This window comes from Tursiops truncatus, chromosome 4 (genome assembly GCF_011762595.2).
Source record: "Tursiops truncatus isolate mTurTru1 chromosome 4, mTurTru1.mat.Y, whole genome shotgun sequence".
Taxonomy (NCBI): domain Eukaryota; kingdom Metazoa; phylum Chordata; class Mammalia; order Artiodactyla; family Delphinidae; genus Tursiops; species Tursiops truncatus.
The window spans coordinates 109,496,234-109,508,964 of NC_047037.1; the positions used below are offsets into that span (position 1 = coordinate 109,496,234).

General features: G+C 35.1%; 1 protein-coding gene across 2 annotated transcripts in view; it reads left to right on the forward strand.

Annotated features, from left to right (window-relative positions):
- GBE1 (1,4-alpha-glucan branching enzyme 1) overlaps window positions 1–12,731 on the forward strand; it is a 288,288-nt gene that overhangs the window by 145,366 nt on the left and 130,191 nt on the right. For both annotated transcript variants that reach the window (XM_019922679.3, XM_073804382.1), the window contains exon 7: window positions 5,129–5,338. In XM_019922679.3, the coding sequence (XP_019778238.1) occupies window positions 5,129–5,338 (210 nt within the window). The remainder of the gene's footprint in view (window positions 1–5,128; window positions 5,339–12,731) is intronic.

Sequence of the window (12,731 nt, forward strand, 5' to 3'; positions counted from 1 at the left end):
TTCAACTTGTTAATATGGTGTATCACATTGATTGATTGTGTATATTGAAGAATCCTTGCATCCCTGGGATAAATCCCACTTGATCATGGTGTATGATCCTTTTAATGTATTGTTGGATTCAGTTTGCTAGTATTTTCTTGAGGATTTTTGCATCTATATTCATCAGTGATATTCTGTAATTTTCTATTTTTGTGGTATCTTTGTCTGGTTTTGGTATCAGGGTGATAGTGGCCTCATAGAATGAGTTTGGGAGTGTTCCTTCCTCTGCAATTTTTTGGAAGAGTTTGAGAAGGATAGGTGTTAGCTCTTCTCTGTGTTTGGTAGAATTCACCTGTGAAGCCATCTGGTCCTGGACTTGTGTTTGTTTGAAGATTTTTAATCACAGTTTCAATTTCATTACTTGTGATTGGTCTGTTCATATTTTCTGTTTCTTGCTGGTTCGGTCTGGGAACGTTATACCTTTCTAAGAATTTGTCCATTTCTTCCAGGTTGTCCATTTTATTGGCATAGAGTTGCTTGTAGTAGTCTCTTATGATTCTTTTGTATTTCTGTGGTGTCTGTTGTAACTTCTCCTTTTTCATTTCTAATTTCATTGATTTGAGCCCTCTCCCTCTTTTTCTTGATGAGTCTGGCAAATGGTTTATCTTTTTTTTTTTTTATCTTCTCAAAGAGCCAGCTTTTAGTTTTATTGATATTTGCTATTGTTTTCATTGTTTCTGTTTCGTTTATTTCTGCTCTGATCTTTATGATTTCTTTCCTTCTGCTAACTTTGGGTTTTGTTTGTTCTTCTTTGTCTGGTTCCTTTAGGTGTAAGGTTAGATTGTTTATTTGAGATTTTTCTTGTTTCTTGAGGTAGGCTTGTATTGCTGTAAACTGCCATCTTAGAACTGCTATTGCTGCATCCCATAGCTTTTGGGTCATCATGTTTTGTTGTCATTTGTCTCTTGGTATTTTTTGATTACCTCTTTGATTTCTTCAGTGATCTCTTGGTTATGTAGTAACCTATTGTTTAGTCTCTATGTGTTTGTGTTTTTTACGTTTTTTTCTCTGTAATTTATTTCTAATCTCATAGCATTGTGGTCAGAAAAAATTCTTGATCTGATTTCAATTTTCTTAAATTTACTGAGGCTTGATTTGTGACCCAAGATGTGATCTGTCCTGGAGAATGTTCCGTGTGCACTTGAATAGAAAGTGTAATCTGCTGTTTTTGGATGGAATGTCCTACAAATATCAATTAAATCTATCTGGTCTATTGTATCATTTAAAGCTTGTGTTTCCTTATTAATTTTCTGTCTGGATGATCTGTTCATTGGTGTAAGAGAGGTGTTAAAGTCCCCCACTATTGTGTTACTGTCGATTTCCTCTTTTATAGCTGTTAGCAGTTGCCTTATGTATTGAGGTGCTCCTATTTTGGGTGCATGTATATTTATAATTGTTATATCTTCTAATTGGATTGATCCCTTGATCATTATGTAGTGTCCTTCCTTGTCTCTTGTAACATTCTTTATTTTAAAGTCTATTTTATTTGATATGAGTATTGCTACTCTGGCTTTCTTTTGATTTCCATTTGCATGGAATATGTTTTTCCATCCCCTCACTTTCAGTCTGTATGTATCCCTACGTTTGAAGTGGGTCTCTTGTAGACAGCATATATATGGGTCTTGTTTTTGGATCCATTCAGCGAGCCTGTGGCCTTTGGTTGGAGCATTTAATCCATTCACATTTAAGGTAATCATTGATATGTATGTTCCTATGACCATTTTCTTAATTGTTTTGGGTTTGTTTTTGTAGGTCCTTTTCTTCTCTTGTGTTTACCACTTAGAGAAGTTCCTTTTGCATTTGCTGTAGAGCTGGTTTGGTGGTGCTGAATTCTCTTAGCTTTTGCTTCGCTGTAAAGGTTTTGATTTCTCGATTGAATCTGAATGAGATTCTTGCTGGGTAGAGTAATCTTGGTTGTAGGTTCTTCCCTTGCATCACTTTCAATATGTCATGCCACTCTCTTCTGACTTGTAGAGTTTCTGCTGAGAAATCAGCTGTTAATAACTTTATGGGAGTTCCCTTGTGTGTTATTTGTCTTTTTTCCCTTGCTGCTTTCAATAATTTTTCTTTGTCTTTAATTTTTGCCAATTTGACTACTATGTTTCTCAGTGTGTTTCTCCTTGGTTTATCCTGTATGGGACTGTCTGCACTTCCTGGAGTTGAGTGGCTCTTTCCTTTCCCATGTTAGGGAAGTTTTCAACTATAATCTCTTCAAATATTTTCTCGGGTCCCTTCTCTCTCTCTTCTCCCTCTGGACCCCTATAATGCGAATATTGTTGTGTTTAATTTTGTCCCAGAGGTCTCTTAAGCTGTCTTCATTTCTTTTCATTCTTTTTTCTTTATTCTGTTCTGCAGCAGTGAATTCCACCTTTCTGTCTTCCAGGTCACTTATCTTTTCTTCTGCCTCAGTTATTGTGCTACTGATTCCTTCCAGTGTATTTTTTCATTTCAGTTATTGTATTGTTCATCCCTGTTGGTTTGTTCTTTAATTCTTCTAGGTCTTTGTTAAACATTTCTTGCATCTTCTCAATCTTTGCCTCCATTCTTTTTCCGAGGTCCTGGATAATCTTCGCTATCATTAGTTTGAATTGTCTTTCTAGAAGGTTACCTATCTCCACTGCAGTTAGTTGCTTTTCTGGGTTTTTATCTTGTTCCTTCATCTGGTACATAGCCCTCTGACTTTTCATCTTGTCTCTCTTTCTGTGAATGTGGTTTTTGTTCCACAGGCTGCGGGATTGTAGTTCTTCTTGCTTCTGCTCTCTGCCCTCTGTTGGATTAGGCTATCTAACGGGCTTGTGCATGTTTCCTGATGGGAAGGACTGGTGGTGGGTAGAGCTGGCTGTTGTTCTGGTGGTCAGAGCTCAGTAAAACTTTAATTGGCTTGTCTGCTGTTGGGTGGAGCTGGTTCCCTCCCTGTTCGTTGTTTGGCCTGAGGCAACCCAACACTGGAGACTACCTGGGCTCTTTGGTGGGGCTAATGGTGGACTCTGGGAGGGCTCACACCAAGGAGTACTTCCCAGAATTTCTGTTGCCTGTGTCCTTGTCCTCATGGTGAGCCACAGCTACCCTCTGCCTCTTGCAGGAGACCCTCCAACACTAGCAGGTAGGTCTGGTTTAGTGTCCTGTGGGGTCACTGTTCCTTCCCCTGGGTCCCAACGTGCAAACTACTTTGTGTGTGCCCTCCAGGAGTGGAGTCTCTGTTTTCCCCATTCCTGTTGAAGTCCTGCAGTCCAATCCTACTAGCCTTCAAAGTCTGATCCTCTAGGAATTGCTCCTCCCATTGCTGCACCCCCAGGTTGGGAAGCCTGACATGGGGCTCAGAACCTTTACCCCAGTGGGTGGACTTCTGTGGTATACGTGTCATCCAGTTTGTGAGTCACCCACCCAGCAGTTATGGGATTTGATTTTATTTGGATTGCGCCCCTCCTACCATCTCATTGTGGCTTCTCCTTTGTCTTTGAATGTGGCGTATCTTTTTTGGTGTGTTCCAGTATCTTCCTGTCAATAATTGTTCAGCAGTTAGTTGTGATTCTGGTGCTCTTGCAAGAGGGAGTGAGAGCACGTCCTTGTACTCCACCATCTTGAACCAGTCTCCTCAAATATACTTTATATGCCAACTGCCAAATTTAGTTCTCCAGTCCTCACCTCTGTTGTGAACTCCAAACAGTGCCTATTTGAGGTTTGGGTATGTAATACATATCTCATTCTTAACCTGTTCCAGATTAAATATCTGATCTTATCTTCTAACCTTCTTCTCTTGCTATCTTCACTAACATAATAAATGACATCTCCATCTTCCAATTGTTTAAGCCATCTGCCTTATACTTGACTTTTCCCTTTATGTCCCCACCCCTATACTCTAGCTATCAGAAAACCTAGCCACTGGCAACTTCAAAATATATCCCCAGTCTGGCTGCTTCAACTGCTACCACCATGGTCCAAGTTGCTGTTTCTCACCTGCATTATTTCATTAGGTCTGTAACTGGTCACTCTATCCTCTTGTCCTCCTTCCCTAGCTTTCTCTCCGCCACACATGTGGACCACTTTCTGCACAGTATGTAAAGTCATCTTTTTAAAATGAAAGTCAGATCATGTCACTCTCTTGCTCAGAACTCTGATGATTCCCTGTCCCTTTCGGAATAAAAGCCAAATGCCTTACATTGATCCATGAGGCCACATGTGATCTGGTTCTTGGCCAACTCTCTGAGCTCATCTCTTTCTTGATTATTCCACTCCAGCCACACTAGAGTATTTGCTCGCTGCTCCATGGAATCTGCTATCAGGAGCTCCACTGCATACTAAGCACTGTACTGTAGCGTGGGAAACCAGATGGTCAGAGCCCCTGCCCTCAAGGGACATATAGTCTAGTGAGGAAGAGAGATAGTAAACAATTCATCACCAGGGTGATTTTTTATTTAAAAGCAAAAGTTGATGCTATGGAAGACTGCAGTATTGAGATTTTTATATAGGTTAAGAAAGGCCTTCCTCTTGGGAGTGATTTTTGTTTCCTATTTCACGCTGACTAGAAAACTGTTTTTAACACAAACCCACGTGCATGTGAGCTGCCCATCTTTCCGGCTTGGGTGATGACAGGACCCGCTGGTACTTGAGGCATTCCAATCTGGGAATAAGTAGTACAGGAGAAATGGCCTCAATTAAGGCACCAAGGATATTCAAAGAAGTATTCTAAGAGCCCTCACAATCCCAACCATGCATGCTTAAAGGGATGGCCAGGTATGTGGACAGGAATGACCATACCCCTCAAACTAGCTAGGCTTGGCGATGGAAATCAGAAGCTCTGAGTATAGAGAAGCGGAATTTTACTATCTACCTACTCAAAATGTGAATTTTCATTGTGCTATAAATCTACAATTAACAGCCAGATTTATTTTTTTATTGAATGCTTTTAAAAATGCCTAATAACAACTATTAAGCAACTTTGATTTATATCTAAGTATTATATCATACTACATTTGTACGTTTGAAGTATCTAGTATTGTGCTGGTAAAACAATTGATTCTCAGTAAATGATTGGCTGTTTGGTTTAAATATGATGTGATCTTGTTTTTGCTGTCTCCTTTACCTTAAGCCGTTTTGGAACGCCTGAAGAGCTGAAAGAACTGGTTGACACAGCTCACTCAATGGGTATTACAGTCCTCTTAGATGTGGTACACAGCCATGCCTCAAAAAATTCAGAAGATGGATTGAATATGTTTGATGGGACAGAGTCCTGTTACTTTCATTACGGACCTAGAGGGAATCATAATCTTTGGGATAGTCGATTGTTTGCCTACTCCAGGTACGTACATAGAATATGGAAATGTCTTATTTGTTTAAAAAATAATTCAAGGGGGCTTCCCTGGTGGCACAGTGGTTGAGAGTCTGCCTGCCGATGCAGGGTACATGGGTTCGTGCCCCGGTCTGGGAGGATCCCACATGCCGCGGAGTGCCTAGGCCCGTGAGCCATGGCTGCTGAGCCTGCGCATCTGGAGCCTGTGCTCCGCAACGGGAGAGACCACAACAGTGAGAGGCCCGTGTACTGCAAAAAAATAAAAAATAATAATAATTCAAGGAATTTTACTAAATTCATTGTATGTATACTCTCTCACTGGTATTTAATTTCTTAATTTTTTAAAAAAATTTATGAGAACTGTTTAACATACTAATAGAATTTACCTTGTTTTGATTAGCACATGTATTAATGGTAAGTTGCACTAAATTTCGGTTTTACAAATCATACGCTATTTAACATATATTGGTTATATTGCCCCTTAAAAGGTTAATGTGAATAATTTTTTGATATCTAAAAAGTACTTTATCAGTTTGAATTAAACATAGCAAATCACCTTTTAATAGAAGAATACACATTGTTTTAAGTAGGCCATTTTTTAAAAATCATACTTTATGTTTTGCTATCTTAATATTACCATGTTTTTGATCGCAGCTAAATCTTAATATTACCATGTTTTTGGTTGCAGCTAAGCTATAATAACAACTAACATTTATTAGTATGTAATATGTCAGGTATGGTGCCAAGGATTTAGATATATTAGCTACATATTTTATTTATTCTGCACAACCATTCTACTTACATGTGGTAAGTACTATTGTTATGACCATCTCACAGATAATAAACTAAGGCTTAGTGCTAAAACAATTCCTTAAGATTAAATACATCTCTGACTTCCCATCTAATTAGAAGGGTGTTTTAGGTGATTAAATCTAAATTCCAAAATATGGCAAAAATGTTGTAAAATAAAAAATACTATCAGCTTGTATCCATTTTTTATCATAAGTGAAAATATAATGAAAATATGATTTCAGGCATATTAAAAGTAGCAGAGTGTCAAGTAATGTATAACTAATTTTTATATTATTTCTGAAAGAGTTTAATGAATTTTCTGTTGGATGTTGTACCATAAATAAATATGCACATATCTGGAAAACAGTGTAGAAAAATGCTTCAGCAAGGAATTTGATAAAATGAAAAATTCTAATGTTTCAGCATAAATTAGATGACTTTTTTTTTTAGATGACTTTTATATGGAGGAAGTTGTTTTGCTTCACTCTTTTCTTATTATCATGCATTATTTTATATTTCATAGCTGTATAGGAATCACTCGTGCCAGATGAAGCAGCATAATATATGAGAAAAGACACAAGAGTTAGAAGCAGGTGGCAGGGTTCCAGGCCTAGTTTCACTCTGGTACAAATCGATTAATCATTCTGGTTCTCAGGTTTTCATTATAAGAGGAGGCAGAGTTTGGGGATTAATACAATTCCCTCTGTAAAGGTATTTTGTATTTGTGTCACCTTTTGAATATTGCTTTTTATACTGTAGATTTATAACGAGTAAAAGGGACTGAACCTGTGCTAATTCTATGATATGATTCTTAACAATTTCATTATTGAGTAAATCTTGTCAAAGTAGCTTGTGGACAAGAAATACAATTAATTGAACCTTCTGGTTCATATCTGGATGAATAATGTTGACTCTATCCTGTAGAACTGTGTTTTATGAAAGAAATACACAAAATTGTTAAATTTTTATGTTTTGAAACTATTCTGCTGTGGAACTGTGTCTTGAAAAGAAATGCATGAAGTAGGTGGATTTTTATGTTATAAAATGATTCTTTATTTTATTAAAATATTTATTATAGGGTATTTTTCTGTATCCTGAGCTCTCAAAGTCCATTTAAAGTTATTCAGTTTTCTAAGGAAAGGGAATTATACATAATTGTCTTAAAACAATTCTATTGTTTATATTACCGAAATTAAGGCATATTTAATATTGCGTTGGCCAAAAAGTTTGTTTGGGTTTTTCCATGTTACCGAAAAACCCGAATGAACTTTTTGGCCAACCCAATACTTAGTTTCTTTTTTATTGAATTAACTATTAATCTTTCTAAGGTGCTTACTTTTGGTAAATAACATGTAGTATGATTTTAGCTTGTTATTTTTTTATCATGACTTTTCGGGGCTGCATTATGTCATGTAGGCTTAGACCTCCGTAAATATAGTTCCATTTAAAATGTATTTCTACTATTCAATATGTGGTTCTATTTGACAATATTTAAATTCTCTAATTTTTATAGAATTAGTATTTCTATATAGGTTTATACTTTTAGTTACAATATCATTAAACAATATAGATAAATCCTACAAAACCAAATTTAAAAAGTTAAATCACCAAATTTAAGCAAATAATTCTGTAATATTTAGGTTTTTCAACTTATAACATACTAAAGATTCTAAAATTCTTTGAATTATTTTCTCAATACTGTGTTGTAATTTATTAAAAACTTTATTGATAAAATTTATGTTAGCCTGATGAAAGTGTACTGCATTTTTCTTTTTTTTTACATTTTCTTCCTTCTATTCTGACTAGTTATAGCATATGTAATATAACATTGTTTTGGTGTAATGCGAAAACCATTTTTATAATCAGCGTTCATGATGAAAGTCCGATGCTGTTTTGGTTATTTATTGCTGCTTAACAAACCAGCTCAAAATTTAGTGACTTCGGACAACAGCAGTTGTTTATTTTACTTCCAGATCTGCAATTGGGGCATAGGTCAGTGTGACATTTCTTCTCTTCCATGTTACGGTCTGGGTCTGGAAACTGACATGGCATCATTTCTGCTATAAGCTATTGTCCAGTTACAGATTCAAGGGGCATAGACCCTTTTATTTCACTGACAGGAGTATTAAAGAATTTTAGGGCTAAGTTTTAAAATCCCCACATCTAACAAGTTTTAACCATACACAGTAAATATGCCAATTCACAAATTCAAAAGAGATGTATTGAAATACCTATGTGGAAATATTGTTATTTTTCTCAGCTGTATTTCTGTGGTAGAGAGTTTGTCTGAAATAGGCAACTTTCAAAAAATATACTAATCATTATAAAACTAATAATGCCATTTTTGTTAATTAGAAAATATAAAAAGGCATAGAAAATGCAAAATAAAAATTATTATTCTTTACAAATAACATTATTTTTATGTGGCTGCACTTAATGTGTATTCTTTTCATGCATATAAACACAGGAAAACCCAAACCTTTACTATTACTCTATACCTAGGATAGCTATTCGTCTATAATTTTGGGCTTGTTCCTTATCCAGATGAAATCAGAAACAACAATCTATACTTCATGTTTTAAGATATAAACAACAATTTATACTTCACCCCTTGCCTTTGATATGTTGATTAATATTATACTCCATTGAAAAGTAGATATAAAAATGGTACAGGGTTTGCCTAAGGCCCTAATAAACCTCTTTTTTGAAAACTTGTAATAATTTTTGAAATTAAGAAAATGTTGATCTTATATAGAATCAGCTTCTGTAGAGATATGTTGCTGATGCTCATTTCATTCTATCTGTATGTCACAACCTGTCACCATTTATAATCTCTGATTCAAGTGTCATCATCAGAGTTATCAGAATTAAATCTCTCACTCTGAGTAATACCAGAGATCCTGACTGTGCTATTTCATTACCTGTTATGAATAAATTTCCAATCAGGAGCTGCCCATGTTTTAATTTTCTGTCTACTCGGCTGAACTGCCTTCTAGCTCTGCTAAATTACTAATGACAGTTCATAACAGAGGTCGGGTTGTTCTTTCTTTAGTTGGTAAAGAGAACTTCTTGACAAATCTGTCACCCATAAGTTTCAGAAGTTTCTAGAGTGAGAAATAATGGATATAATTTAATGGTCTCAGTTTTAAATTGTATTTTGCATATGTGTCTGGCACTATGTAAATGCACTTGATAAAATAACAAGACAACTGCACAATTTGTGGAGCCTCACAATTATTATACCGTAACCTTTACTAAAGCTTCGAATGAGAACAGTTTCTTTGTTGAGTATTTCCTTCAAGGATAAGATATGAATCTCAAAGGAGATAGCATAGTAGAGCTCATGCTCATTTCCCCGACCCCCCGAACCTTACATTTGGGTACAAAAGTAGTGTAATCATATTCTGTCAGCATGAGTTTGTAGTGTGACAACTATTAGGCAGGAAGATACTCTTATCTTGAGTTATTAGAGTTCCTTTCAGAAACAAAAAATGAATCCAGTTTGATTTTTTAAGGTCATAACCACATGGAATAAAATATCCTTTAGTACATACACTATAATATGTGGATCTTCTTACTCTTGCTAGGTCTTTTCCACAAGTTAGAATGTGGAAGGAAATTCATGGGGCCTTCCCTTCTGAGAGTGGATATTTGAATCTTAAATATTCTGTGATATCTTATGTGATGTTTCTTTTTTAGTTTGTCAATATAGTGAGTTGCATTTATTGATTTTGAATTTCAAGCCAATATTTTTTTTTTTTTTTTTTTTTTGCGGTATTCGGGCCTCTCACTGTTGTGGCATCTCCCGTTGCGGAGCAGAGGCTCCGGGCGCGCAGGCTCAGCGACCATGGCTCACGGGCCCAGCCGCTCCGCGGCATGTAGGACCTTCCCGGACCGGGGCACGAACCCGTGTCCCCTGCATCGGCAGGTGGACTCTCAACCACTGCGCCACCAGGGAAGCCCTGTCAAGCCAATCTTACATTCCTTGGATAAGCCTTCATAAACATAGGTACTAAAATTCTAAAGAAAATTTTGGCATATATTTATATGATATTACATCACAACAATCAATTATTAATGATGAACCTTAATTTAAGAATTATTGTTCATTGATATATTAATTAATGAATATATGACACCATTATGATTAGCAGGATATTTAAAAACTAAGCATCCAGGACATGAATAGAAACCTCTAAAATATTATTTTTAAGAGAGCTTTAAAGTCATATGCTGCTTTATGATTTCTTAAAAGCAAAAAACAAAAAGCAACAGGCCATTGGGTGAAATAATCACTCTTTTTTGCTATAGTAGAAATGGCCACAATAACACAGAAAAATAGCATAAAAAGGGTAAATGTGTTCAACTTCTGTTGAAAACAGGTATTATCTGGAAAAGTTTTAGATTCATCTAGGACACATTGCTAGATATATATGCTTGAAATTTCTGTGCATATGCTTATCAGAAATTTGGGATAAAACAAATACAAAAAACTCACTCCCTTCAGGGTATAGGTGACATTTTAACAGTTAACTTGAAGTAACTGCTTTCAAAGAAAGTTTAGCTATGGGGAAACCATTTGGGGAAAATATCAAGAAAAAGTTTCCATCTTCGTGATTTTATTGCCACAAATGATTTCAGTCATAAAAATTCTTTTATTTGCATACACATGAATCTTGGAGCATTTTTTGCCAAGTTTCTAAAATTGTTCCAATTATAGTTTGTCTTAAGCCCATTGGTTATGCTTATAAATATAATTATAAATATAAATTAATCACCTTGTGGTTAATTGGCAAGATCACCTAACTAACTTCAGGGAAAATGAAATATACAATCCATATTTCATGAAAGATGGTAGATAGTGGAAGGAGTTGGGAAAAAAAAAGTTTTATAACTTAATAAAGATAGCCATTGATTCTCTTCTTTCATTTATATCTATGTATTTTAGTGAACTATTATAGCCAGGACGAGCATTAAAATCACCTATCAAAGCAATTTTAAGTTTAACCAGACCTTGATTATTTTATCTTTATTTTTAGTTTCTTTTTGTGGATCTATTAATATATTACTAAAGTGGTATATATACAATTAAAAAATAAATACACATATGGAGGAGTGTGCTGATAAGGCAAACAGTCAAAAAAGTTTACAAATAAGTGCTTAGGTAAATTAAGGTTAACGTCAAAGTTTTTTTTTTAAAGAAGAAACTTTTTTTGTGATCAATTCATTCATAAATTTATTGAATAAACTTATTGAGCATTTACCCTATGTCATATCTTTAGGGAGACGATATTTTCTGTATATTTAAACTAGCACAAAACCCTAAGAGAAAGTATATGTTTTAATTTCTTTGGATAGACTTCAGAACACTGAATTTTTTTTTAATTGAAGTAATACAGTATCATTTTAGACAAATACCTTTCCTATTTGCTTAATAAAAAGCAAATGATGAAAGATTAAAAGACAATTTCAGACATAGATTTAGCAAACAGTTAACTATTCCAAAGGGAGTCGGACAATTAAAAATAAACTAAGAATAACTTACATAGCCTATTCATTAAGAATATTAAAATTTCACAGTAAGATTGTTAATAATGCTGGATGTCCCATAAAAAGTCTTTCTGTTTTCTTCTTTTACAGAATTTTCTCTCTTCCTTTTAGTAATTTTTCCTTGTTTAAACCAGAACCTTATTTCAGCTTGATTGAGGCAAATGGTTAAATCTATTTCAAAGAAGGTAGAGTTAGATTCAAAATTCAGACAGGCTAATTTTCTTTTGTAAAGGCGATTAAAGAAGTTGCTATATCAATCTAATCTGTCTGGATTTGAGTTTGAGTGGTAGAAATACTACTTCTCTTACAGGGTTTATGAGATTATTCAGCCTGGCAGAAAGGTTTCCATTGCTGCACAGCACAGCACTGGAGTAAGGATTTACAGTCTTTGTGTAAACTTTGTTCCTGGTATTATCTACCTCGTTTATTCCCACAAGTCTAAACTTTAAGTGCACAGGGATATCGTGAAAATATCTTGAGTATTTAGGTCTTACTCACCTGTAACATTCACCTTCTCAAACGCAAACTCACTCTAAAGTAGCACTCTTCTTACTTGGTAATTTACCTTAAATTTGAAAATGTCGAGCATGGCTTCAAAAGCAGCATTTTTAACTTCAGGCAATGGTACATGCTTGTGAAAATGGTCCAAAGGTCCCTATTCAGTGGTTGTTTATTTAAGTCTGCGAATTTTGTTGAGTCTATAATAATAATATCTGGGTTTTTCTTATGACCTTTTTAAACAAGCAGGTAAAATGTGAAAAAAAATCCATTTTTCTCTTTTTATCTGTGTGTAACAAAACAACTTGTTTAAGCATGTCTGTTCTCTAGGTTATGGACTAGCAGTTTTGAGGTTATGAAGAGATATTTCATGGTTCCCTAGCTGAATGATTTCCTTAGTGTTATGCTGCAGATAAATAACCTATGTTATAGTGAGCCAATTATTTTCAGAAAATATAGGTATCTTAAAATTTTGGAAGGGCACATAATTTATAAGTAACATAAAAATTATTTATTTTTGAGGGTCTCCTCCCCCCCCCCCAATTCATTTGGACTAGTGATC